Source organism: Lepidochelys kempii, chromosome 22 (genome assembly GCF_965140285.1).
Source record: "Lepidochelys kempii isolate rLepKem1 chromosome 22, rLepKem1.hap1, whole genome shotgun sequence".
Classification (NCBI taxonomy): Eukaryota; Metazoa; Chordata; order Testudines; family Cheloniidae; genus Lepidochelys; species Lepidochelys kempii.
The window spans coordinates 21,455,873-21,483,212 of record NC_136401.1 but is presented as its reverse complement, the minus strand read 5'-3'; the positions used below and the strand labels follow the sequence as shown (position 1 = coordinate 21,483,212).

General features: G+C 57.5%; 3 protein-coding genes across 8 annotated transcripts in view; 1 reads left to right on the top strand and 2 right to left on the bottom strand.

Annotated features, from left to right (window-relative positions):
- Positions 1-24: 24 nt before the first annotated feature.
- Positions 25-11,253, bottom strand: TAGLN (transgelin). Its single transcript, XM_073321066.1, has 5 exons — positions 11,148-11,253; positions 2,655-2,854; positions 2,369-2,546; positions 1,425-1,527; positions 25-776 (listed from the first exon to the last, which is right to left on the bottom strand). The coding sequence occupies exons 2-5, from the start codon at positions 2,832-2,834 to the stop codon at positions 632-634; spliced, it is 606 nt and encodes a 201-aa protein (XP_073177167.1). The 5' UTR covers positions 2,835-2,854; positions 11,148-11,253; the 3' UTR covers positions 25-631.
- Positions 11,254-17,743: 6,490 nt separating this feature from the next.
- LOC140901544 (palmitoyl-protein thioesterase ABHD10, mitochondrial) lies at positions 17,744-23,082 on the top strand. 2 transcript variants are annotated; one of them, XM_073320531.1, is made up of 5 exons: positions 17,744-17,957; positions 18,472-18,666; positions 19,290-19,401; positions 19,713-19,850; positions 20,453-23,082. In XM_073320531.1, exons 2-5 carry the CDS (start codon positions 18,494-18,496, stop codon positions 20,921-20,923), a joined length of 894 nt encoding a protein of 297 aa, XP_073176632.1. In that variant the 5' UTR covers positions 17,744-17,957; positions 18,472-18,493; the 3' UTR covers positions 20,924-23,082. The 2 variants fall into 2 exon arrangements, with proteins under 2 accessions (XP_073176632.1, XP_073176633.1); XM_073320532.1 differs by lacking the exon at positions 19,713-19,850.
- SIDT2 (SID1 transmembrane family member 2) overlaps positions 22,459-27,340 on the bottom strand; it is a 23,458-nt gene continuing 18,576 nt past the window's right edge. For 4 of the 5 annotated variants that reach the window (XR_012155889.1, XM_073320527.1, XM_073320529.1 and 1 more), the window contains 5 exons: positions 27,253-27,299; positions 26,572-26,677; positions 25,992-26,102; positions 25,616-25,729; positions 22,459-24,669 (listed from right to left, as the gene is read on the bottom strand). Coding sequence is in view for 4 of the 5 variants with exons in the window: in XM_073320527.1 (XP_073176628.1) it covers positions 24,607-24,669; positions 25,616-25,729; positions 25,992-26,102; positions 26,572-26,677; positions 27,253-27,299 (441 nt within the window). In the remaining variant the exon portion in view is untranslated. The remainder of the gene's footprint in view (positions 24,670-25,615; positions 25,730-25,991; positions 26,103-26,571; positions 26,678-27,252; positions 27,300-27,340) is intronic. The other variant, XM_073320528.1, reaches the window with a different exon arrangement.

Below are 27,340 nucleotides of genomic sequence, written 5' to 3'. Positions count from 1 at the left end.
AAAAAAACCCTCAGCAAACTGCAATAGAGTCATAATTCTTTTAATTTTGACAAAAATAAAGTACAAAACAGAGGCTAAGTTGACTACCTTCCCATTTGCATAGATCTTTACAGAAGCACTTGGTTTTGCTTGTGCAAGATTTATTGAAAGGCTGGGTAATTCCAAGTATGCTACAGGTACGTGCTTTCCAATTTAGCCTTCTTGGGGGAAGGTGTAACATTGTAGGATGTTTGTAACAACCCTCTCTATAAAACAGTAGAAAAATCTAGCTCACAATACAGTTAAGTCATGGGGAGTGAAGCAGAGAACATGCAAAGGTCTGAGAGGAAAGGCGACATTGGGAAATGGAGCAAGCGGTCAATATTTGTGGCTGAAATAAAGCTGCTCCTATAGAGAAATACTTTGGGAGGGGGAGTCTCCCCACCTCACTCCATGCATCGCCTTGTGGGCTGGGGTTAGGTGTTGTTTAAAAGTTACCGAAATTAATACCAATGGATTTGTGTTCGGTCCAACTGGTGGCCTTTGGCGCTCCGCTGGCTCTATTCACATTGGCTGCAGTTGGGCTCTAGTCAGGAGGGAGCTAAAGACTCAGTTCCTGTGGTGGGGTTTGTTTTCTCTTCTCCATGACTATCTAACTGATGATCTGCCGGGGCCGCCCATAGCCTGTCATGCCAGCCTGCGAGGCCCCCTTGTTGGTGCCCATCTGCAAGCCAATCACATTCTTCCCTTCCTTCAGCTGGCTTTCGGAGAAATCCCGTTTGTACTCCTGCGATTTCCTGGAGAGGGAGAGAATCATTCCAGGCCCCTGCTGTCCTGTGCATCCCATCCTGAAGGGACGCAGCTGATGGACAGGAGGGGATAGAGCAGGGATGGGAGAGGGGTGTTGTGTCCTTCCTCCCTTCCCCTCCCCCCGAGCCCAGCTGGGCTCTGCACACCTCTGGGCTTGTGCAGAGATTTTCCCTGGAACTAGAGCTGGCCCAAACTTTTTGACTGGGGAGTCGTTCTGACCAAAACCACCAGCTTTTCGTCCGAGTGTTCACGGAAAGGTCCCTGCTTCCATTCCGTTTGCGGGAGCAGGGGAAAAGCCTGACACTTTGTACAGAAAACAGATGTTCAAAACCTGACAACTTCTTGGTGCTTTTTTGTGACAAAACAGATTTTTTGGCTGTGGGAAATTTCATCAAGGACAGAGCCACTGAAGTTTCCTGCCCCAGATAACTGATGGTTTGACCAGCTCCGCACACAGCCCCCAGCTGGAACGCAGGGGAAAGGCAAGAGACCCTGTGCTACCAGCCAGGAGGCATGACACCCATTTGGAGGGGCTAGCATTGACCCCACCCCCTACACCTCTGCTCCCGAGGGCCTGTCCCCAGCAGCAGGAGACGCTGAGGCTGGGCTGTGGGGAGGGACACTTTGCTGCTTACTTCATAAACCAGTTGGGGTCCCCGCGGTAATGTCCATCGTTCTTCGTGACCGCCAGGCTGCCCAAGGCCATGACTGTTCTCTGCACAGCCGCTATGTCCTTGCCTGCAGAAGGAAGGGTGCGTCCTACGTGACTGCCGGAAACCTCTGTGTGCATGTGGGGTGTAACTCAGCACCCACATGGAACGCTTTCCTCCACCCACGAAGCTGGGGGCGCCTCGCTCAGGGAGGGGCACAAAGAGGTGAAGCGCAGTGCCGGGGTGTACCCGGACCCCAGGAACCTGCTCTCACCACCTCCCCCCAGCAGCACACCCTGACATGTGCCCTGACACAAAAGCACCACCTCTCGCCTGGCGCGTCCAGGAGCACAGCACACCCCAGCGCTCCGGCCTCCCGGAGATCTGGGCCTGGGAAGCCCAGGCCCCATTAGCTTCTGCAGCATGTGTTGTGTTCTTTGGGATTTGGCTGTCGAACACGCCTGCGAAGAGGCAAACGTGTTACCTGCTGGCAACTTAGCAAGTGAGCCACCACTCAGCAAGGGCTAGTCAGTCCTATGCAGCAAGTACGCACCAGGCACAGCAGGGCCTACCCTATTTACACTCCCAGTTCCTGGGGGAAGGGGTGTCTACCCCCCAAGAAGGGGCTCAGGGAGGAAGCCCAGCTCCTAAAGGGAGCGCCACACTTCAGCTCACTGTTCCCTTGGATGCCCCCATCCCTGTCTGTCTCCATCTCATGTCTTTTGGTTTATACTTGGATTGTGAGCGCCAGGCACAGGGACCAGCTCTTTGTTCTGTGCACATGTACAGCGCCTAGTGCCGTGGGGCTCTGGTCAGTGACTGGGGCTCCTGGGGGCTACAATAATACAGGTGATTAAATAGTAATGCATGCCTGGATCTGCCCATCACATGGGCAGGACCAGCTGATGCACCCAGCCTCCTACCCTCACCTTCAAACAGGTCGACCGTCTGGAAGATGTCTGTTTTCACCACACCATAGTCCTCAGCTGCCTTCAGGAACTGGGCCACCTGCTCCATCTGTTTGAAGACCATGGTGGGAGGAGGTTTGGGGATTTTCACAGGCTTTGAGCCTTCTGGGTACAGGCTGTTCACCAGCTCACTCAGCACCTGCAAGCGAAGGAGAGGGTAGACTCAACATTAAATGGCCCAGTGCAAAGGGAGCCAACAGATGGCATGGCCACCGCCATAGAGAAGGGGCAAACAATTCACACTTACTATACCATTCTTCAGCCAGACCTGGAACCCCAGTCTGCCACGTTCAGGGCGTCCCACGCCAGCCCCGCACTGGACCACGATCCACTCCACCAGGCGCTCTTCCAGTTCATCATCATACTTCTTCTCGATCTTGGACTGCACGTCCCTGCTCAGCCCATAGGAGGGTCCCTTGTTTGCCATGTTCACTGATGGAATGAGTCCTGGAGGATGGGGAGCAAGTTCTGTGAACCCTGCCTATGGCAAACAGAAGCTGGGTTGCACTGTTGGCTCTCTCCTGCCCACTGAGCACCCTCACAGGCAGCAGAGACAAGGGTCACCCATCATGAGGCCACTTGCTGCCCACACTTACTAGCCAATTCCCATTTCAGGTCCTGCAGCTGGATCTGGGAGACACAATGGACCCCGAGTTTTCTTTGCCCTCCCCGGCACCTGCCGAGCTGCTTCTCAGGGGCACTGCTTCTCAGAGTCTGCCCTTTGCACACCACGCAATAATGGGGGTTCCAGCTCTCATGGGCACCTGCCGTCCCACGCCCCATCACGGGAACGTTCTCCCGTACCAGTCGCACGTGTCTGACGTGGCTGTGGGAAGACCCTGCTGGTGGTTTTGACAGCAGGAGGAGGCAGAACCGTGTCACCAGCCCGCTCTCCGCAGAGCACCAGCGTGTGCTCCATGGAGCTCAGTCTGGGAACCTGTGCGCACGGGCGATTCCCATTGGCACACTCCTGGGGCACTCGACTAGCACACACTGCAGCTGGGCACCGCGCTCTGGAGTGGGAAAGGAGCTGGAGAAGACGTGGGTATTCACCAATGCTAAATACAGCCTCTGGAGTGAGTTAGCGAGGATGAGGGGGGTCCAGGTCAAGAGGAGATCTGCTATGCACAGCACCAAAGGGCTCCACTCCATGTTGCGATGCAAAACCTCCCCAAAGCCAGACTCCTGACATTTATGTCCTCCCTGCTTCCACCAATGGTCTCGTGCCCTCCAGTGCACTGAGCACAGTCAGCAGCAGAGATCCGTGGTATGCAATGTTACCCAGCAAGGTTCTGATTTGGGCTGGGGTGTACCACTGCCCTGTGCTCAAATAAAACCAAACTGTTTGCAGAGGAGAGGTCCCCCAGGAGCTGAACTCATGGACTTGCTCCCGTGTGGAGGTCCACGACTTCAGCTCCCAGTCTGTGATGCTGCTGTACGTAACTGCCGGCCCAGATCCAGGCCAGGTGCTCTCGACTCCATTCCACACGGCTGGGTGGTGCGAACACAATCCATCCTACCTTCCGACCAAACCTCCCACACCCAGGGGCCCAAAGCACCGTGCTGACAAACTGACACACAAACGCTATAGAGGGATCACTGCACCCCCACCCCCACTGAGCTGCAGCACCCCTCCTCCCCCAACACAGAATGCAGTAGCTGTTTAACATGCAGAGCAACATTGCCCAGCGGGACGTGGCCCCCAGCTCTGTTTGCCATTGCTCTCAATCCCCCGTGGAGCCAAACACAGCCTAGGAGCTGCATGGTGCAGCCGCTTACAGGCACCTGGACTAGACTGATCCAGGAATGGGGCATTCTGCTTTAGCATCCTCCTCTCTTGGAGGAGAATTTCACCCGCTCCTTTCTATTGGCTCGTGACAGGATCCCTCCAAAGCTGCATGCCTCCAGTGGTGAAAGTGGACTGGCTCCTGTCCCGGGATGGGGAAGATGACAAATTGCAAAGGAAGCCCACCCTGCACTCACCCTGAAGCTCCTGCCCTGAAGGACCTATCCTCTAAGAACTTATCTTGTTCGTTTTTGAACCCAGGGGCGACACTTTAGATTTTGGTGGTGGTGATGGAGGGACAACTTTAACAGTGATTCCAAAGGCCACTTGGGCACCTGAAAATGTTCTTGTTTTTTTGCAGATAATACCTTAGATACAGTATTCCTGGCAGATAATTTCTAATTCCTATATAAAGAAAGAAAATTAAATAAATATTAGACCCACTCAGCTCTAATATTTTTCTGACAGCTTGTGTCAATTAATTTAAGGGACACTGGTTAGATTTTAAAAATTAACGTTTGTTCTTACTTTGTTACTAACTCTTGAATACAACAATTGAAACAATTGTAGAAAAACCCTAGATGACTTGCTATCACTTTTTTGCAGTTCATCAAGCTTGGAATAGATCCTTTAACTTTTGGAAACATCCTATTAGGGCAACAAGGCCCCACGAGAAGTTTATACTGCACCTGCCTGGGGCTCTAGGGGTTGTTACCCCACTACAAATAATAGACTAGAAAATGACTTTTAACAGGAGTGAAAGTGATGCTTTCAAGTCACTTTCACAGTGTGGCCAACCCCAAATGTTCAAAAACCACTAATCAGGCTCACCAAAAATCATGAGATGGGCTTTAAAATAATGAGATTATATAAAAATAGATTTGGGGTATTTTTTATTTACATTCTGCTTTTTGAGCTTTTAAGGTGCACTGGGGTCATTTTGAAGCTTTCGCCACAGCCACAAGGGCTAGAAACGTCATTTTTCTTTCAGAATGAAGGCTGAAATCATCACATATCACCTGACTCCAGGAGCTGGGGCTTTAAGGAAAACAATAATTATCATGAGACTCATGACAAAATCATGAGAGTTGGCAACACTGTTTACACTTCTGTTTAAAGGCTCGTTCCTTTCCAGAAGGCTCTGAAAACACAACACTCCAGTGATTGAGTTGCAGTTTTCACAGGAGCATATTTTAAATCAAACACCAAGAAAATTCAACATTTTAAAGTTGGGGGGAAAATTGAGACTTCTGAGGTATATCAGGGCCCCTGCTGGCAGGAAAGGAAAATAAACAGGCACAGGAGCTCTTGGCAGCTCTTCTTCTTGAAAGAAAGTTGGAGGGTCAAATCTTCTAGTCCTTAAAAACTTCTCTTGCCATCAGTGTCTCCACTCATAGACATAAACATCACAGTGACCATGTGATAACATGTGTGGTCAATAACTGTACACTTCATATCCACAGTTACACATCTTCTGTGCATTGCCTCAGGGACCACATTTTCTGATATATTCTGAACAGCGCTGAGTGCCCAGATCATGCCCAGTGAATTATGCAAATCATGACAGTAATGGTTGACTTTATGGACTCTGTGCATGCAATTTCTGTTTTTTGTTCTGGAACTGGTCTCAATACAGCTGAAACCCTAAGAATTTGATGTATAATCACATCTGATACTCAGACGACACTTTCTCATTCCTTCCTTTTCTCAAACTCAGAACAAAAAAAAATGACAAAACAAAATGGTTTTCAGTTAAAATCTAAAATTGCGCAGTAGCATTACTGTACAGCTCAGCCTGGGGCAGAACCTGCCACCCATTGGCAGGTAAGTGCTCCCCTCATTCTCTTTCTTTCTTCATTTTTCCTGACCTCTGTGCTGCTTTTCATACTGTCAACCATGACCTCTTTCCCAATCCCCTGGGACCAATTGCTGGCGTCCCAGAGAACTGACCACTTTGGCTTTGCTCCCATCCACCAGAGTCCTTCTTTTTGCAGCATGCAGCAGAGAGAAAGGCTGGTCCAGTGGATGGGGAGCTGGCCCTGGGTTTTACACCCCCGGTGCCCCAGGGACTTTCTGTATGACCTCAGGGCAGTGCTTTAGGGACAGCATCTCAAAGGTTTTTAGGCACTCAAAGATGTAGCTAGGCATCTAGTGGGGTTTACAAAGCACCTAGTCTTCTAGGTGCCTAAATACCATTGAAAATCTGGCTGCGAGTCTCTCTGTGCCTCAGTGCCCCACCTGTACAATGGGGATAACAGCACTGCTGTACCTCACCGAGCGGCTGTGATGTGAGGCGCTCAGATACTACAGTGATGGGGCCACCTAAGTACCACAGGTAGAGTGGGAACCTCTCTACACCACTCCTAGCCCTTCCCTGGGTTTTGGCCCCTTCTTTTCACTTCTGCCCCTCCCAGCTTCCTCTTTTCTGAATGTAACCTGGGCTCAGGGGGCTTGGCTGTATTTCTTCTGAGTCCCCTCTCTTTGCCCTGTGACTGGGGCAGTGCTCTGTGTGATGGCACAGCTAGCCAGAGACACCCAGCGCTCGGGAGCGTGCGGCCTGCTCCCAGCGGGTGATCGGGAAGGGCGGGATCCCCCTGCTATGACTGCGCTTATCGGAAAGGCTCACACAGAAGTGGTGACGGCAGAGCGCAGTTCTGCAGCACCAGGCGCCCGTTCCCAGGAGGAGAGCAGCCCCAGCTCCTGCTGAGAGCCCCGGGCAGGGCAGTCACTGGCATGAGCTCTGCAAACTCAAGAGGCAGCACGTCGGGCCGCATGGAGCCACCAGTGGGATCCGTGCTGATTACCATGTAAGGGCATCCCCCAGGACAAGATGGCAGGTAGCAGCCCGTGTGCATGCGAGGGAAGCTCTGCCAGCTGGGGCGGTGGCTAAACTGAACTGGCTGCCCAGAGGATGGTCAGTGCCTGGCTCCCATGCAGAGAGGAGACGCCCTAGTGGGTCCTGCCCCATCCTCTCCCACTCGCCAAGGCAGCATCACTCCATCCAGGCACTGCCCAGCCCAGGTCTAAGCTGGCCACGCATTGGGGCTTCCAGAGGCCCAGAAGGCTACTGGCTCATAGACAGCACCCCGATCTCACACACAGGGGCAAGAGCTGGCTCCTTTGAAAGAGTGCTGATTAGGGCCAGGTGTTAGCCGCATCCTGTAGTCTCCCAGCTACCCCGCAGTGTCAGCACCACAGATCCCCTAGGATTTGGCAGGTCCCAGCCAGACGGACATGGCTAGAGACGGCTCTTCCTAGCCTCCACTTTTGGGTGCTCTCCCCCAGTGACTCAGCCTGGCCAACCCCAGACGTTCCAGGAGACCGGGCTCAGAAGTCACAAGACTGGCCTAACCCTCACAAGATGGTTGAAATGGTCAACGCTGGGCCTCGCCCTCTGCTGTCTGGTTTCTGAGCCCTTCGGATACTCCCAGCTCACAGACTCTAGCTTTTCTTTGCAACCATGATGCTGCGCAGCTTGGGTTCTCCTGGCTCCAGGACTCAAGGAGCTGGGGTCGTAAGGAAAACACCAGCTATGGCAGACTTGCAGCACAGTGGCGAGAGCTGGCAGCTGCCAACGCTGCTCTGCGGCTACCTGGCTGGATCTGGGGCTGGTTCTGGGGGCTGCAGGCTGCCTCAGCACAGGGCCCTGCAGCACGCAGTGCTCAAGGCTCGGTGAGCTGGGGGGCTGGAGGGGTTGGTACAGCTGAGAAGGACATTTTCCGAGATGCCGCCATCAGCGGCCAGTCGGTGGCCAGTAGGTAATGGACCCTTCTGGGCCCAGCCAAGCAGCATGTCTGGGTGGCCGAAACCTGAAATAAAGGCCCAGGGCTAGAGTTCTCCCCATGCAACTTGGCTGGCACTGGTGGAGATGCACCAGGGATGGATTTGTCCCTTTGAGCTCCACACTGCCAGAGCCTGAGCCTGAGCCTGCTCCCAGCAACACCCACACGACCCCCTGGTGTCAGCCCAGCTGCCCCGGCCTCGCTGAGCACAGTCAGGCCCCTGGTTACCAGGTGACTATGGAACCGTCAGGGGTACAGCAGCAGGAGAGTGGGACTTTCTGAAGTGCTCAGGGTTGGCTTCACTCTGCTTCCATGCAAGTCGCTGGTCAAACTCCTGTTGGCTGCAATGCAGCTGAGCGTGGCCAGTACTGAGCACTCTCGAAAACCCAGCCACAGTCTCTTGCTCTTCCCTCTGAGCTTCTCTCATGCAACAACGATTATGGCCAGTTTCTGTCTCCCCGGGGAATTCATGCCGCAAGAGGCACAAGTAACCCTCAGCTTGACACTGTCAGTAAATAAACCAGCTCAGGCCCCAGCCCGGGAGCCCCCTTTGTCTTCACACGGCAGCCGCTCGGAACAGTCTATTCAAATTCCACCGCTGCCCATGCCTGGAAGGTGCCCCTCTGGATTGACCTGGTCCCAATTTGTGTGGGGCAAAGAGGGAGGGGTGCATGCAATGGCACTTGGGATCGCTGGGGCTCCAGCTCCCAGGTGAAATGGAGAGATCTGCTAATACACCAGGTGGAGACAGGGAGTAAGAAATACCCACACCTGAGCTGTCAGTGTGCAGAGATCCCACTAGCTCTGCTCGGCAAGCGGACAGCAGCCTCTCGCTGCCTGGGGTGAGTGCCCCTAGATAAGCAGTGGAGAACCTAGCCATCAAGGCCAGACTTCACTGCTTCAGGAAGCTAATTATCGCCTGCTAAGGAGAAACCCAGTGCATTAACAAATCGGCCCATCCTGTCTGGGCGCCAGCCTAGGAAACTTGCCCCTGCTCCAGCGGGCAGCCACTTCTGTGTCTATGAGTTTACCTGCATCCTGAACATCCGCCTGGTCCCTGTACATCCCACAGGGCAAGCAGCATCTTGTCACACTGGGAGTGACAGATTCACAGACCTCAGACCAGGAGAGACCACTAGGATCCAGCCTGGCCTCGTGCAAAACAGGCCCCACCCAGGGACTCCAGGGCTGGGCAGCTCTAAAATGTGGCTTGTAGAAGAACCTAGGTCATCAGAGAACCAGGGTCCTGGCCAGCGTGGGATGCTACAAGGTGGATGGGGAACAGCCAGCCCTGGACTTTAACCCCTTTCCAATTACCTAAGCAGACACGATTCCAAAACATTCACTGGCTGCAGGTCTACAGGCTCCGGCTGCTCATTAGGTCCCAGGGATTTGCCCTGGGGGCAGGTGTTTCCTGTTGGCCCCCAGCACAGGGAGAGTCCTACAGGATGCCAGTCTCATCACAGACCAGGCTGGAGGGGAGTGTACAAGCCCGATCCCTCCCAGTGGGGCCTGCACAGAGCAGACTCCCTGGCTAGCACCCGCTGCACACACTGGCAGGTTTTACAGGCAATCTGGTTACCCCCTTGGAGCAATGCACCCAGAGACAGCTCAGCCCCCCCCCCCCCCGGCCATGCTGCCATGTGGGCAGGATTCTGCAGGGAGCAGGGCTGTGTGGGGCTCTGCAGTCTCTTCTGTGATGCAACGCAGCCAGCAGCTCTGCAGGCAGGTGGGCATTTCCAGCATGCACCTGCCCCCAGGATGGAACCAGCCCCACATCCACCCTCTGTTGAGGAGATCAAAACTGGCATAAGACACTTAAGGCCCTTGCTACCTCCTCCCGCCCCCAGAACATGGCTGAAAGGCAAGGGCCGGACTGGACATTTCTAGGAATTTCGGGGATTTCCCATCACCAGGCTGGCCACTTCACAGGACAGGAACAGGCGCCAGACTGTTTCAACGCCTCTGTGTGAAAACTGCAGCTCCCGACACTTCTGCTCACAGGGCCCTTTCTCTGGGGCCCAAATGGCTTCACCACAAGAGGCCGCCGCCAGGCTCCCCTGGACATGCACTCCTGCAATGGGGCAAGGAGCCAACCCCACTGCCATGTGGGGCTGAGGGCCCCCTTTGCTAAGGAATGGGTCAGCAGACACAGCACTCTCTGCGGCCAGTGTCCTGAGGTCGCTCTTACAAGCGGCCTGTATCATGTTCTGTTCTTTAAAAGCCCCTCAGAGGCGCCGTATGTGGTGCTGGGCCCTGCACCGCTAAGGGCTGAGCTCCCCACCCCACAGCGCCTGGGCCCTGACCCTCTTGTGATGGCCAGTCCGTGGGAACGGGACACAGCGTCCAGCCGAGCTCTTGCAAGCCCCGAGCATCCCTGACCCCCACCCGTGCAGCATTTCCAGTCGGCTTCAGAAAATCCGTCCAGCCCCGGCAGGATCCATGTCACCCCTTTCCTGCTGGCGACGCCCCAGGAGCTGCGGCGGCCCCGCGCCCCACACAGACCCCCCGCGAGCACATCACGGGGCATGGCAAGGGCCCAACGCAGCCCCAGCCCCGGCCCCGGCCCCAGCCCCAGCCGGGGCCCGCGCCGTGGGAGGTGCAGAAATAACTTCAGTGTTTAAAACAAGAACCGGGGCGGGGGGAACCGTCTTCCTTCCTCTTGCAAGGCTGAGCTCCAGGCCCGGGGGGAGCTGTGCGCTCCTGCACCGCGGCTCGCGGAAAGCATCGAGCCGAGCAGCTGGCTGGGTGGGCTTGGGACCCCCCGCCCAGCGCCAATGTACCCTCCGGCGTCCCCCCTCGCAGTTCGGCCTCTGGCTGGGACAGCTCAGCCCGGGGGGGACAGACCCGGCAACAACCGCCCACCTGCCAGTTTAGCAGACGCGGGAGAGGGGAAAGTTCACAGGGGGCAGCCCCGCGTCGGCGAGCCCCAGGAGCCCACCGGGGAATCAAAGGCCCTTCTGGCAGGCTTTCCAAAGGAAAGTTCCTCTCCCCTTCGAGCCCCCGGCAAGGAGAGAGCCCAGAGCAGGGCTGCTGTCCCCAGCCTCCCACCCTGCTGGCTCGGTTTAGCCAGGAAAGCAAGCACCGGCTCCGCCTGCCCTCTCCTTTGCCCTGCGCCCCCCCCGGCCGCCCCCCTCCAGGCTCGCAGCCGGAGGCTCTAGGATGCACTTACAAGAAGATGCTCGCGGAGGAGGCTCTGCCGGGAGGCTGGGATCTGCCGACGCTGGAGGCTGGCCCTTGTGCTAAAAGGCCAGTTCGGAGCACAGTGATGTCACCAGCACCCCCTCCGGGCCCCACCCCGCCAGCCCCACCCCGCCCCTCTGTGTGAGAGGCCAGGCCCCTCATCACAGCAATGACCCTGCGCCCAGGCACCATATTTGGGGAAAGACTCCGAAAGACAGTGACTGAAGAGTCTGCGGGAAGCATTCCCCACATGCCTGGAGCGAATGGTTTTCGGGCTGGGACAAAGCAGGGTCCTGGGATCTGATGGAGTAAGTCCTTTTATAGACAGAAGCTCACCAGGCTCCTGGTGAATGTACAGGGAGGTTTTTGTCCCTGACTTCATGGCTGGTTTTCCCGTGTGCTCACATTCCCCATCATCGGCAGGGCTAGAGGTTTGTGAGCAAAGCTTCCCAGAGAGCCTGCCTGCAGCAGCCAGGGGACAAGCCAAGCAGCCCTGGGATGGCAGTGGGCTGTGCGAGCGCGTGGCCGGCTTTTCAGCAAATCACCTTCTCCATTTTTATAGAGAAGCCTTCCCTGCTCCTGCACCTAATAACCCCGGTCATTTCCCCCCACACCAAGGCTGTTTCACAGGCTGATAGCCCCTGAGGCCAAGACTCTGATTTCGGGGGCCTTCACTGCTGGGTGCCTGGTAGGGGACACCGTGGGGCCTGTTTTCAGAACTGCAGAGCACCCCCATCCCAGGCACAACCCTGGGTCTCCAGTTGCACATGCAAAAATAGAGGTGCCAGAAGCCACGGGGCCGCTTTTGAGAACGTCGGCCTTTGCCGTGGCTTCCCAAATGCTACACGTGCTCGCCAGCCCCGGGCCTCACAGAGGGAGTGAATGCCAGCCCCGCTGAGCGGGGAGTGACCCGCTGCCTGATAGGGCCCGGCAACGTGACTCAACAGCTTGGGAAGGACCGCATCGCCAGGTGTATGTGCAGGGTACCACGGGGCGTGGAGGGAAGTCACCTGGGGCGGGAAGCATGGGGCTGGGTGGCCAGGGCCAGCACCTCACTGCTTACAGAGTGCACCAGGGGTTAATGGCCACAGATGGTCAGGGGCGTGGGGATCTGTCATCCAACGGCTGGCACCTCCAGCATTGGCTCTCACGGCACTGTGGCCCAATGCTGGCGCAGGGAAAGGGGGGCCCTCTGCTGCCTCCCCGGCACCCGTGCAGGGGAAGGGGCTCCTGCCGGTACCGACCCAGCCCAACCCTGCTCCCGCTTGGAGCGCAGGTTGGGAGAAAATGTGATTTGGGCAAATGGCAGGTGTCAGTTACGAGAGCAAAATCGTACCCCAAGCCGGGTCACAGCCCCCAACGTGAGGTGGCAGAGTGAAGCCACCTCTCTGTCCCCTCAGCTGCAGCAGAGAAGTCGGAGTCTCCACCACAGGACTTAGCTCGGCTGGGGGCATGTCGCCCGCCGCACTCTGAGGGAAGGAGAGAGGAAGTGGGTCTTATCCCATCTCAGGGGAGGGGCTCGCTTTAACGCTACACTTGGGTGTTAGCAACATAACCCCAGCAGCTCCCACTGCCTGCCCAGGACCTCTCCTCGGAGCCCGGAGGTGCCCCAGGCTTTTAGTGCCCTGATTCTGGCTGCGCTTGTCTGGAGCGGGATGCACATCTCATCATTCTCCCACCAGGTGCCCGGCCCAGCCCCCTGGGGAGTGAAGCAAAGTCACTGGGCCCGAGTCTCCTGGAGCAAAGTGCATGTAAACACCCCTGCTATGCGGCGCCCTAAGCCAAGGCCCCAGGAAGGCCCACTGTCTGCCCAGCGATGGATTTGAACAAACCCCGCACAGACTGAGGACAATGCCCCTGGGCTCAGGTGGGCGCTGGTTGTCAGGCCGGGCTGCGAACCCCTTTGCTGCCCTGTGGATTGCTGATGTCGGACAATGAGAGTGGCTCTGAGGTGAGGCTGTGACTCTCGTTCATGCGGCATGGGGGAGCCATGCAACCCTCCTGCACCCCAGGTTCCACTGCTGGGATGCTCAAGGGTTAATGGGACAAGACATGTGGCTATGCAGAATTTGGGGTCTAAGCCACCCCCCCTGCAGCCTGGGGACTGCTCTGAAGGAGCTGCAGGGACAGCCTTTACCCGGCTTGATCTCTAGCTCAGCTTTGAAGCAAGAATTTCAGCAGCAAAGCATTGCAGTGGAGCAAGAGTGACATCGCCTGGTCAGCTGGGTCCTCGGGACCAGAGCAGCTCCGTCAGACTAACAGCTGAGCTCCCACAGTGGAGAGCCCAGGGCAGGGTGGACCCTGGGCCAGTCCCACACAAAGGCTCCAGGATGCACGCAGAAGCCTGGGGCTAGCGGGGTCCCAAAGCATCTGCCGTCTCCTCTGAGCTAGAGAGATGTGGTGACAATTTTAAATAAACTGCTAGCAACGGGGCATGGTGGGCTCATGCGCTTGCCTTCCCCTCCGGGGGCAAACGTGGCTGGGTTGCAACCAAACATGAAATGAATCTGGTGGGGCTTGTGATGTGTTACCCCATGTTCTTTATGAAAACATGCTTATGACATGAACACGACATAACTGTACTTCATGCAAGATGGCTCATGTGAGGTATCATTGGAGAGGTTATGATTTACTGAATGTGATTATCCGATTGTATGCCTGCATCATTTCTGTATCTAAAGTTAGGAATATTGACTAGGTATCTGTATTTCAGCTATGCTATTTTGGGTGACACCCACTGCCAACACTTCAGGTACAACAGTGGAAAAGCCAGACTGGGCGGATGGCCCATCAGCAAGGACAAGGGACTGTGAAATGCTTGGCCTTCCTGTGGACCCTCCATACTGCCTCTGACTCATGGAGGCTGTGATAAGAGTCAGGTACTACCTAAAACACATTACCTGGGACTTCCTGTAAATTTCCACTGTAAGGGAAGGGGGGGGGGGTCAAGTTTGGGAATCAAAGGACTCCCGCATTATGTCAATCCTATTTACAGGTGGGGAGGAAGACAAACAGGACTCTTCCTCTCCATGGCCTGTCTGCCCAAGTAGAAAGACTGCAAAAGCCACCTGAAGGGAAGGCAAAGTGGGGGGAGTCCAGACTGAGACAGGGGTCCAGTCTGAAAAGGAGCATAACTGGAATTCTGAACCACAGAAACTTTGCAACCTGCCTGCAATAATATCAAGGGTGAGAAATACTATTTGTAACCAGCTTCTTTAATGAAAGTAGCTTAGTTTGCGTGTTTGATTTCACTTGCTTAGTAATCTGCTTTGTTCTCTGTGTTACCCCTTTTACCACTTAAAATCTGCCTTTTATAGTTTGTTTATTATTAAACCCAGTGTCTGTAATTTCTAACTGGGGGAGGGGGCAAGAAGCGTGCACACCTCTCTCCACATTGAGGAAGGGGGAAAATTTCATAAAACCTTTGGGTTTGTACCCCTTAAAAGGAGTGACCACTGGAGTGCTGGAGCAAGGGCCGAAGCAGTCTTCCCAGAGCTGAGCTGCAGCTGGGGGTAGCCCTGCCTGTGTTTATGTGTTAGAGGAGGCTTTAATAGCCTGACTCAGCAAGACAGGTTAAAGGGGGCCCATGCTGTCCGAATAGGTAGACTCAGTGGTATCAACACACCAGGCGGCTTTCTAAGGGGCATAACCCATCACAGGCCTCATCTCACTGGGTGGATACATGTGCACAGCATAATTCGCACCTGATGGGATGGTTGCCAGGCCCTGCTAGAGTGACCCAGCTCTGCAAAAGCTGGGGCTGTTGCAGGTCAAGGCTGAGTGTCACTGGTAGGGGGAGCCCAGCCCTCCGGCAGGCAGAGGGACAACAGAACCATGTGCAGAGGACCCAGCGGGTGCTCCAGAGCAACACTCAGTTGCAGACCCTTCTGAACACCCACAATCCACACCTCAGATTTGCTTTGAAAGGAAGATTTTACATCTGGGGATCTGACTCCCCCAGAGACCCTGTTATGCCCAAGTCATGCCCAGACTCAGGGCATAACAGGGAAGTAACCCTAGATCTCCTGAGCCAGATCCCAGTACCTGAGCCTCCAGACTCTCCTGACACACAAAACTGAAGCTGTGACACCTTGTGCTCGTTAGAGACCCCCAGCACTTGTCACAAGTGGGAATGCTAACCCCAGCCTCCCAGACAAATGATATTCTGCCTCCCTATGCCCCCCTACAGGCTTCAGATTCATGGCCCCGTTCTCCTTTTCTGTCTGAAGCTGTGGTGTAGCATTGCTGTGTGTCCTTAGATTGCGGGGTCATTGCAGCCCAGAGATGATGGCATTTCCCTGCCATGCAAAGCTCACCAACTGCTCTGGGCTACCAGGTGCTGTACATATGCACAAGATGCTATTTATAGTAGTTATGTGGCCTTGCTCTACACCTGGAACTAAAGTTAACTCTAGTTTTTCCTTTACCAACCCCTGACTCTTAGAATACCCCTTCTTCCAATACCATTAATTTATATGCCTAGTCCTTACTAGACTACCAGACACCACTGACTGAGGCCCTTTGAGGAGAAGAGAAGAGCTTTGGAGGGTTGTTTTATAAGTACTGTTCCATGGTGGTTGGCTGACGAGGAAGGGGCAGGGGTGCGGAGGTGGGAAATGTATTGAGAGCAGGTGAGTAAGTGGAGGAGGCTGGTGTGTGGAGTACAGTGGCAGGGAGCAGGCATGTAAGTGGGAACAGGTGTGGTGGCCAGTGGCTAAAGGGGTTGGTGGATGAATGGCTAGAGGGAGAAGCGCACAGACTGTGAGTGGATCAGGGGCTGGGTGTTGGGAGTGGAGAAATGTGGAGAGTTGGTGGAAGGAGGATGGGGAGTTGAAGCATGGGATGAGTGTAGACAGGGGCAATAAACAAACCATCTCTTGTAGTTCTCCAAGTGCTCTGTGTAGTGGGGCTGTTATTAGCAGCCCAGTTTCATAGTTAGGGCCCAGTGGGGGGAAGTGATTCCTAAGCTCAGGTAACAAGGCTGTAGCAGAGCTGCTAATTGGCCTTTCTCAGTAACATTGAGGTTTTTCTTCCTCTAGCAGCCTTGGAGAAGCCTCCGTCCTCTGACCTGCTCAGTGCAAGTGCCCGCAGTGTGTCTGGGATCAGGGCTTGCTCGTGGCATCCAAATGGCCAGGCTTGTTCTCTAGCCAGCTATTCTCCCCAGAGAGCCCCAAGGACTGGTGCCCCATCTCCAGTTGTCCTGGTGCCGTGTGTTTTGGGCTGGACAAGCGAGCTGGCCTGCCCCTTGAGTTAGAAGGGGGTGAAGTAGAGCTGCTAGGCTTTCTGCGTGAAGGCTTTGGGGTGTGCGCGTGTGCAGGGCTGGGCGTTGCTCATCGGGCAACAGACTGAGGTGCTTTGGCTGCGTGAGTCCTCGCTGTTCTCAGCCGTCCACCCTGAGCATATCTGGCATAAACCCACCACGCTGCTAGCTCTGCTGCCCCTGCATGGTAGGAGTGAGGGTCTGGGCTACCAAGCACAGCGCTGTCCCGCCCTCTGCAGCAGGGGAGCCCAGCATCTGGGCACTCCCGGCTGTGGTGCCTCCAACCCATCGGCTTCATTTGCTGCTCGTCTGCCCGGTGCGCCCCAGGCCCCAGCCCAGGTCAAGCAGCATCTCCAATGTGGTTCCCCTGGATAGGGGCCAGGCCTGGCCTTGCTGTGTGGGTGGGGAGGCCGTGTGCTCCCTGGTCAGCGGCTGGCAGCTGTTGAGAGAAAGCAGGTATCAGCTCACCTTTGAGGTCGCTCAGTCAGGGAGGTGCTGGGCTGCCGTGTGGTTAGCTGACTCCCCACCTGTAGGACTGGCTGGCCAGCCCTGGCTCACGCTGGGGGCCCTGCTGGTCTCAAGCCAACGGCTGCCCGGTGAGTGAACAGGGATCCCCTGCGTCTGAGCTGGGCCACTGTCAGCTGGGAGGTCCCCTACAGGAGACGGAGCTAAGCGGGAGGACGTACCTGCTCTGCAGGCCGCACAGCTCCTGTGCCCAGGCTCTCAGGGAGAGCGTGCCCACACGTGTGAGTGTGGGGCACGTCTGTGCCCCTGGGGGGCCTGCTCCTCAGTCCCCGCCTCAGGGGGCTACACTAGGAAGCTGACAATCCAGTGGTGTGGGGAGGGGAGGGGCCCTTGCAGCAAGTGCCCTGTGGAGTGAAATGGTGGAGCCCCTGCTCTGTAACCCGTGGGATGCACAAATGTAGCCAAGCTCCTTAGCATCCCAATCACCCCCCATGGCTACCCCCAAAACAACCAGCGAGGGTTACAAAGGCCATGGCAGCACAATGCACCTTCCTTCTCACAGCAGGGATGCCGTCATTCGCTGCCTAAGGGGGGGGGTGTGTGCGTAGGGCAGGATTACGACAGGATAACCACCGTGCGGTATCTCACCTCAAAGTCCTCATGGGGACAAGGCCAGGTAGCAATTACTCCACTGTAACTAGCTGAGATCAAACCCTGGAGCCCTCTGCCCAGCTGTAGGTGGGTGTAGAAACTCACCTCTTTAGCAGCGATGATGTGGCGGTAACGTCTGCTGCAGGCTCGGGGCTGTGTCCGCACCGGAGGCTGTGCACACCACCCAGGTACCGGAGGGCAAGGTCCACCGTGGTAACAGCCAGCCACGGCCGCCCCAAGGCAGGCTGGGTGCGTCTCTTCCGGGGCACCTCGGTGCTTCCAGCCACGCCAAGACACTGAGGTGCCCAGGAGCAGGAGGAAAACAACTCGCCGAGCTCCCCGCGGCCTCCGCGAAAGCTGCGTGTTCTGGCTGTAGGGCCGGGCTTGAGCCACAGCCTCTGCACCTGCTGGAACAACACTGCCGTGAGTCTCGGGCTGCAGTTTGCAAACTGCAGCTAGTGCTGGCCAGAAGCTGATCTCCGCAAGGCCCCTCCCCTGCGTGACCGCTGCTGTCTCCCGCTGCTGGCCCCTGCCCTGAGAGAGGCCCCTCTGGCTGGGGTCTGGCCCAGGGGGTGACAGCTGCAGGCAGTCACTTGTCCTTGCCAAAACCCACTGGAGAGGCAGCTGGGCAGACTGCTGCTTCCCAGCCGCTGGCTAGGGCCTGACCCAAATCTGGCCTGGGCCCCAGCCATCCCTTCTCCTAGTGGCCCCAGGCCAAGCCGGCACTGGGACCCCCATGTGGTAGTTTATGAGCAGGATGAAAGGGCTGTGAGTGGGGGAGGGTGCCCACATGGTGCACCACAGGTCCATGCCAGGATCCCCGCACCCTCTGCTTTGGGGTGGCCAGACTGTGTCCCCCCCCAGTGTGGGATGGCTCTGCTGCTGCTGGCAGCTGCTAGACACGTGGGTAACACCTCTGCCTCTATCCCCCCTGCAGCACCAAGCTCCCCAGCCCCACCATGGCATCACCTTTATTCTTGTCACGGGGAGCCCTGCCCCGCTTGGCTTACAACAGGCTGGCCGGTCGCAGCCCCGGCATCGTCTTCCTCTTGGGGTTCAGGGACACCAGAGCTAACCCCAAGTGCCTGGCCCTAGAACAGTTCTGCCAGGAGTCGGGACGGGCTTTCCTGAGGTAGGTGATGGCCTGCTAATGCCAATAGGGTAGCCCATGGGGAATTGCCAGAGCCATTCAGAACAGCAGCCACCAGTTGGGAGCTCCAGCCCCTGGGCCAGAGACCACAGGACTGTACGTCCTTGGGCATCAGTCAGTGCAGCCCCTGGCCCTGCCAGGAGTGGGCTCTCGGCGTGTGTCCTGCTTGCACGGGCCCTGGATGCAGTGCCTCCCGCTCCGCTCATTCTTGTCCCCAGCATGGCCCCAGCCAGTCATGCGCCCTTCCCCAGCTGGGCTCAGCACCCCTGTGACATCCCTCCCTGCCCTAGCCCGGATTGTCTCCTGTGCTGCTTCCCCGCCCATTCCTCTCCGCCTCCCGCCGCGTTCAAAGCAAGGCCTGTGTCTCCGGCAGAGCCAGTGCCCCTAGACGTGGGCCCAGCAAAAGCAATATCGTCTGGACTCTGCCCTGATGGCACAGAGATCTGGAATCCCCTCAGCCGCCAGAGCCACCAAAGCCAGCTGGGGGCAGGAAAAGCAGGGTCTGGGAGCAGAGCTTGTGAGCTGCTGGGGGCAGAGGGATCCCCACCCAACAGGGAGGTGGGGGACTGTCGCACCTGAACAGCTCTGCACCTTTGTCCTCTCAGCTTCGACTACACGGGCTGCAGCAGCTCGGACGGGTGTTTTGAGGACTGTTTGATCGGCCACTGGAAAAACAATGTCCTAACAGTGCTGGATGAACTCACCAGCGGGCCACAGGTAGGAGGCAAAGCCAGCAGCCCCTTCTGCCTCTGGGTCGGTGCAAAGGGCTTTGCCTGCTGGGGTGCAGGTCCCAGGGGGTTCTTGCAGCAGGGAAGCTTTGCCCAACAGATAGGGCTCTTCAAACCCCTTGGTGTCCCCGTGCAGCAGATTCACGATAGCGCTTGGCTGGGCTGTAGGAGAGCAGGCCCTGGGCAGAGGGACGGAGTGGACATAGCACCACGTCAGTGGAGCGTGGATGAGGCAAAGGCCGCCTGCTGGGCGGTGCGCCTCTCTTTGACCATGACCGTTCCCTGTCTCCATCTCTCTAGATCCTTGTTGGGGCCAGCATGGGAGGCTGGCTCATACTCTTAGCAGCCCTGGAGCGACCAGGGAGGGTGGCTGGGCTGGTGGCCACAGGAATCGGGGCTGATGCCTTCATAACCCTGTATAGAGAGCTCCCTCCGGAGGTAAGCCAGGGTCCAGCACACAATGCGTTCAGCGTAGGAAAGGCCCTGTGTGCTGGGTGGAAAGGGGGTGGGATTGTATTCATTAACCCACCCCTGGGAACAAATGCCTAGAGTCACCTCCCCAGTATGTGAGCACTGCCCGAACCCTGCTTGGAAGCGAATGCACCTGGTCTCAGCTCTGTCCCTGCTGAGCGGGGAAACAGACACCAGGCCCAGACTGTGAGTCCTTCCAGCGATCGTGCTCTCCCTAGAGACCTATTCCTCACTGAGCCCAAGAAATCGCTCCTGGCCTTCAGCAAGGAGGGGGGGACATTTCTGGCACCTCTGCTCCCAGTGAGCCCCAAGGAATGGGGGGGATCAAGCAATTGCCCATCCAGCTGGGGAGAAAGATCCAGGCTGCTGCTGATCTGTCTGGAGTCTCTCCCCTCCCACCCTGGTCTGGAACCAGAAAGGGGCTTGCCCTGCGGCTCTGGCTTGTGGGAGTAGGGGGGTAGGGTGTCTTGACAGCCCAAGGTTTTGTGTAGCTTGTGGGGCAAAAGCATCTCCCTGATCCCAAAGCTGGTGCTGACTGACCTGTGCATTTTCTGCCCGTGGGGGGCTAGGTGAAGGGCGAAATGGAGCAGACAGGAGTCTTTAACTACAAGATGGCTGGGTCTGGGTCTGTGCTAATTAAGCGGGAGTTCTTTGCGGAGATGGAGGAGCACAGTCTGCTGGGGCGCCCGTCCATCCCCCTCACCTGCCCTGTCCGGCTGCTCCATGGCATGCAGGACCAGTTCATACCATGGGGCAGGGCCATGCAGATGGCTGAACATCTGGAGAGCCAGGATGTCCGCATCACACTATTCAAGGGCGGGCAGCACGGACTGAAGGGAGCGGAGGAGCTGAGGGTGCTCGTGGGGACGGTCAGGGACCTTGCTGAGAGCCTGCAGAGAGAGCCAGGGCTTGGAGACAGAGTGGAAGCAGCTGTGGGAACAGAGCCTGCTGATGGGGCAGCGGTGACCAGACAAGGAGCCCCTTCTGGGCCCAGATGCGAGGCCAGGGAGCAGGGCCATGCTGAACCTAGCCCTGTCTAATCAGTTAATGAAGAGTGTGTATAGGGCTGGGCCCCCACTGCCCATGGCACCCCAAAGGCCCAAGCCAACCCCCTTAGCACCAGGAGGTGCTCAGATCCTTGGCTTGCTAATGAGCTCCCTGCAGGGGGTGAGGTGACTGCGCCCAGCTTGTAGGGCTGTGAGAGTCTGCTACTGTCCAGTGAATCTGGAAAGCGGCTCCTGGAAGGATCTGTGGCCACAGGGATCGAATGTGGGTCTCTGGGCCTCGAACAGAAAAAAAGCTCAACCCCTTACCCTCCCCCATCACAAACACCTGAGAAAACCTGAAACGGGCTCAGGTTTTTGAGAAAAACATTAAACTTTCCTGAAGAAATGGTTAGTGGTGCTTCGCTGTTCGGGACCGAAGCATCCCCGGCTCGGTTTGTCAGCTGGCAGCTGGGGTGGCCCTAGGGCACTCCCTGGGGCAGAGCCACACTGGGGTCACAGCAGAGTTTGCACAGCTGTCACTGGCCCCATTCAGGAAATAAATCAGTTCCCCCAGTTGTTTCTCTGCTCTTGCCCTCCTGGCCTGGGAGTGAACAGGCTCAGGGAAGGGGGTTGGACATTCAGCCGTCCCCCCCTGGAGTTCCCAGCGCTGTTCCACGGCCCACTGCCTGTGAGGGGGGCTGCCAGGCAGGGTGTTGTCAGAAGCATTCTCGCTGAGGGGGCCAGGCGAGGAGAGGCCTGGCAGGTGCCCATGCTTTGGGCTCCATCAAGGCCAGATGAAAGGGAACAAAACAGGCCCTCTGGGTCAGGATTGGCTTTGCTCTGAGCCTGCCGGGCCAGGCTGGCTTTGTGCCCGTGGGTTGGGCGTTTCCCCCTGCAGGGGCCGCACTGCTGCTGCTATGGCAGGTGGGGGTGATATTTTTACCGGTACAACGTCTCCCAGGGTGCTGTACCCCCCACAGAAACTGCTATGCCAGCCGGCAGCAGCCCTCCCCTGCGAGAACTGGGCCCACACCAGGGGCTGGAACTAGACTGCTGCGGTTAAAATCTCCAACTTTGGTGTAGCCAGGCCCATGGGCGTGGACTGCAGCCAGTCACTGCTTGATGTCCTGGGGCGGGGACAGACGGGGGGGTTAGCACATGCACAGGCTGCTACAGCCAGGGGAACGCTTGGCTTTGTCTCTGGGGGAGAGCTGATACAGGGGCTTCCCTTCCCCTGAACTATGGTGCCCCCCACCCAAGGGCCTGTTCCTTTCAGTGGGGCAGGGAGAAAGGGCTCCCCCAAACCCTAGCAAGGGGCAGAACTCTCCCTACTTCCCCTTCACTCAAATACCCTGCAGCCACTCCTAGCAGAAGGCTCGCTGTCACGAGGCTGGGCTGGACCTGGGTCGCTCTGGGCCTTGCTGTCAGCACAGGGGGTAACTGTGTGCTAATTGCTCCATGGAAGTTGGGTCTATTGCAGATTGAAGGGGTCAGCAGCAGGTCTGACAGTACTAGACCTGCAGCTGAGTCCCTAATGGGGGTACCTGGGGCCCTGCCTTCCTGGAGTGAGGAGGCAGGAGACTCATGGATAAAGTGCAGATCAACTTTTTTATTGTTTAATTCTCTTCATTTGATGGCCAAACCGGTCTTAGAAAACATGGTGCAACTTGGTTTAGTAACAGTGTGTCTGGAAAGTCAAAATATCCTTGAAAATATTGTCAATGCATTCAAGAAACCAGTAAACTATGGACATTCCAGCGACATGACCCTTCCTCTGGAGCAGGAAGAGGGTGTCTTTCCCTGCAATGACTGAAAAAGCACCATTCTTGGCCTTTCGTTGTGTAACCAAGGCACCGCTGGGCCTTGCACCACAGAACCATCACTGATATGTTATGTGGCCAGAACAAAGAGAACAGAGTCCTGGAGTGGAGTCCAAATTTGAGCCTGAGCCTAAACCTAAACAATTCTAAGATTAGAATACAAGCTCAAACTTGCAATGTAAACAGCCAGCAGGCTACCAGAGAAAGTTGCTTAATGACAACCTCAACACAGATGTGTGTTTTGACACCCCACCTTCAGTACATGTTAGCCAGAGGGACCCCAAGAGCACACAAGTCCTTAGCAGTGGGAGGAACCAGACACAGTTAGACTGGACATACATCTTCCCCCCCCGAAAAAAAAAATAAATAAAATGATAAAAATTAGGCACTGAAGAGAGTCATGCGCCCATGTGCTTCTAGAACCGAAATGCAACTGCCCCCGGCTGCTCTCCCGCTTCTCGGAGGAGCCTCCGCCTGGGGCACGGGTTGGATGTGCTGCACCCACGGGGACGGCGTCACGTTGGCAAGGGGTGTGAACGGCACCCTTCCCCCACGGGAAAGGCCACAGGTGTACGAACGATAGCAGCAGCGCCTTTACAAGAGTCACGTGCCTTGGAGACCGGACAGCCCCTCTTCCGGCTGTGGGTCAGACATGCCTGTGGCCTGTAACATTGGTTATAGCCCAGGCGGAGGGGAGGAAACCGTGAAGACAGCAGGGATGGCAGCTACAGCCCCAGGGCACGAGGGCTGGGAACTCCCTTCTGGGCCTACCTCACAGCTTGTCAGGTGGGGGGTGGGGGGCAGCAGCCCACACCGAGAACAGTGCTGGAACCACAGCGAGAGCCCAATGCTTCAGCATCGCCTTTGCCATGCCTCAGACCCTACTGTAGGGCCACGAGGGCTTGGGCTGCCCCCTGCTCTAGCGGGCGGGGAGGCTATACAGACTGGCGGGAGCAGTGGCTCCTGCCCCGGGACCAGACGATGGGTGGGGGTGACAGGAGGGAGCCAGGGAGCCTGCAGAGAGGCAGGGCCTGATCTAAGCCTTGGCAGGGACACTTATGCCAAGGCCCAGCGCTCTCGCTAAACAGCCAGGCCTGAGAGGAGCTGCCCAGCTCGGGAGCAGCCTGAGGGGGGACCGACTGAACTGCACAGCTGAGCAGGCCGGTCCCTGGGCTGGGAGAGGGCTGAATATCCTCTTTGCAGGGGATGCCACATTGCTCCCCCATGCCCTGGCCAGTACTGGAGCGTTTTCTAACTTGCCTGACATTTGTTCTGAGAGGTTCCCTGCCCCCCACTGGCCCCAGAGCTATATGGGATAAACATGAAGGGGGAACCTGGATGCTGGCTGGCTGAGGAGGAGCCAGGCATGTTAGGCAGAGGTGTCCATGGCAGTCCGTCTTGGCATGGCACTGTGGTGGGGACAGAGACGGGAGAACGGCAGTGCAGTGAGAGCCCACCACTTGCCAGGCTGGGAACCTGGAGCCACCCCCACGACACTGCAGGACCAGTCGCCCCAGCAAGGGAAAGGGCAACGGCTTCTGCTGAGTCTGACCGGGCTTCACACCATCCCCACCCCTCTCTGTGAGCCACGTGGCGGCAGGTGGATGCGTCGGGCCTGCCCTGCAGCCCCTTGAGCAGCTCAAGCAAGGAGGTGATGTGCTCAGTTTGGCAAGGCGCTGTCTGAGGGTTGGACGACACCATGGCATGCAGGAGGCGGGCGGGGGAGCATGAACACGACTCCCACCTCCGGAGAAGCCCCCAAACCTGGGATGCTTTGCCATGTCCTCCTGAGCTCCCCACCATGAGTGTCCACTACACCGGAGACCAGGGCTGCAGGCAGCACCTGGGCCGGATGGAGTCCCCTCTGGGAGGCCCCAACTAACAAACCTCAGGCCAGGTGGTGTTACGGGAAAGGGCCTAGAAGACATAGATTTTGTCCCGTTGTACGCAGTCCAGGTCATCATCCAGCATCAGCAACACCTGCAAGGGGACAGGGCAGTGGCTAGGCCGGGGCTCAGCTCGAGGACAAACACCTTCCCCCTCTAGTAGGCAGCGTTCCCCCCACACCCCCTGATTGGGGGTAGGGGGAGGAGGACAGGGTGCTGGGACCGTGGCAGGGTGCTGGGGGGGGATGAGGACGGTGCTGGGGGGTAATGGGGAATGAAAGAGGAGGAGGGCAGGGTGCTGGGGGGGGCGGTGGGGAGGAAAAAGGAGGAGGGCAGGGTGCTGGGACAGTGGCAGGGTGCTGAGCGGAGATGGGGGGAGGGAAGAGGAGAAGGACAGGGTGCTGGGGTGGGACGGGGGCAGGAAGATGAGGAGGGCTGGGGGGGATGGGGGAGCGGGAGGAGGGCAGGGTGCTAGGAACCTCTCCGACCCCACATTGGTGTTTTTGGATGAGTGGAGCTGGTGCTGATGGGGGTGGGGTGGAGTTTATGATTCATTCTAGACCTGACTCAGCCCCCTGCTTTCAGCACAGGGGCTGGCCCAGACGGGAGCCTATGTCGCAGCCGGCAGAGGGGGCCATGAGGATGCTGCAGCATTAGGTGGACAGAGTGAGGCACCTGCCAGTCGGCCCTGGCCTCGCTGGGGCTCTACACGGGCACGGGACAGAGGGCCGTGCAAGACGCATGCTCTCGCCTCAGGCTGACAGGGACCGCGTGCTCCCGAAGGCAGACCTGGTAGCCATGAGGAAGAGGCTGCCCCTGCCGGCCAAGGCTGACGGATCTCTGGGGAGCGACAAGTGCTTCTGGGGACCCTCCTATGTGCTCCCATCCCAGGCTGGGAAGGCTGCAGCCTGTGGCTAATGCAGCCTCAGGGCAGAGGGCGGGTGGCGACAGCCGCTGATTGTCTGGGGACCGGGGTTGGGGGAGGCTTTCCCTCTGGGTGAGCTGGCATTGCCATGTGTGCTGGGGCTGGCAGGACCTACCAGGAAGGAGCCGAACATGGCGATGGAGGAGAGGAAGTGCCAGATGTCGTGGTCATCAAAGAAGCTGAGCAGGATGCAATCTCTGTTGTGCTGCCGGGACTCGGCTGGTGTTTTCTGCAGAGGAGACAGTCACAGCCAGTGTGTTATCTCCAGCCAAGCATGCTGCCAGCCTCCTCCCTGCGCAGCTCCTGCCCAGGGGCGTGCTGCAGCCTAGAAGAGCTGCAAGTAGGTTGGACCGGGCGCTCGGGCCATGCACAACGCTGCCCCCACTGCCTGCCCCGTACAGTGATACTCCAAGCAGGAGACCCCCCGAGTGTGGACCAGACACGTCAACCCTGCATAGTCAAGGCCCTGGCTTACATGAGCCATCTCTCACCTGCCAGGTGCTCAGACCCTGGAAGAAGAAGAAGAGGGCGAAGCCCCAGACCACGGAAGTGAAAATGATGCAGAGCAGGGGGATGAGCTTGATGCGCTCGCCGCTTCGGAGCTGGGGAGGAGAGAGAGCAGGTGAACGGTGACACGCAGGGGGCAGGGGAACGGCGACAGCCAGGACACACAGAGGGCAGGGGAACAGGGATGCCCCACAGACGCAGAGGGCTAGGCACCTGCCTTGGGACACCTGGGGCCTGGGAAGGGCTCTCTGGAGGCTAGGCCCACACGTTGCCCAGTGACAGAGGCTTCTCTCCCCACTACCTGGACAGATAGCGTCTGGAAGGGCTCAGCGGTGCTGCGGGTAGTGGTGCAGGTGCCAGGTCTCTGGGGATGTTGGTGAAAGGACTTAAGGGTCCTGCTCCCCTGCTGGGGCCTGACTCTAGGGTAACCCCAGGGCTCAGTCACTCCCTCTTTGCCCCAGAGCTCTCCCGGGGTACAGGCCCCCCTCCGCAAGGCCAGGGGGTCTGTCCAGCCGAGCCCCTAGCCTGTCCGCAGACAGTGATGGAACAGGGGCATCCCCGCACCTTCATGATGATGTAGAAAGCGAAGTAGAGCAGCAGGTTGCAGATGCCGATGGCCAGCAGGTAGGAGGCGAAGTCGTTTGGTCGGACGATGAGTCCATAGGCAGCTCTGGGGAAGGGAGAGGTGGGTTAGGAAGGCAGCAGAGGGGGGCCCCCAGCTGCAGCATAGCAGAGACTGGGGCATCCCCATGCCCACTTCAGCAGCAATTCTCTGTGGCCACTTCTGAACCCTGCAGCCACCAGCAAGATGACCTGGGTCTCCTGGAACTTAACCTGGGGCGCCTGCTGCATCCTGGGCCTTGCCCAGCAGCAGAGCTGAAAGGGGAAAGGCGTTAGCCCGACTGCTGTCCGGGGCAGCCCTCCATGGCTGCTGCTAGCAAGCCGCAGTGCATTCCCTCTCCAGGGCGCTACACCCTGCTTCACCCCATGGTGTTCACAGCTGATGCGAGCGGTGCGTTCTCAGCCTAGCTCCCGGCACGGCTGCATAGTAGCACAGAAGAGGGCTAGCCTGGAACAACTGAGACCAGCAGTTCAGGGCCGGGGCTGGCATAGCAGCAGGGGAGGGCCCGGATTGAGGTGCGTTGGCAGTGGTGGGAGGGGAGCTCTCCTGATGCCCCCTTTCCTCATACAGAGCACTCTCCTTCTGGGCAACCTGGGGCTTGTCACACACACACACACACTTACAGTGACCAGTTGATGATGTTGCCCACGACCAGCAGCACCATTCGATCCTGCAAACACAGACGAGGAGGGTCGGGGAGGGAGTATATGC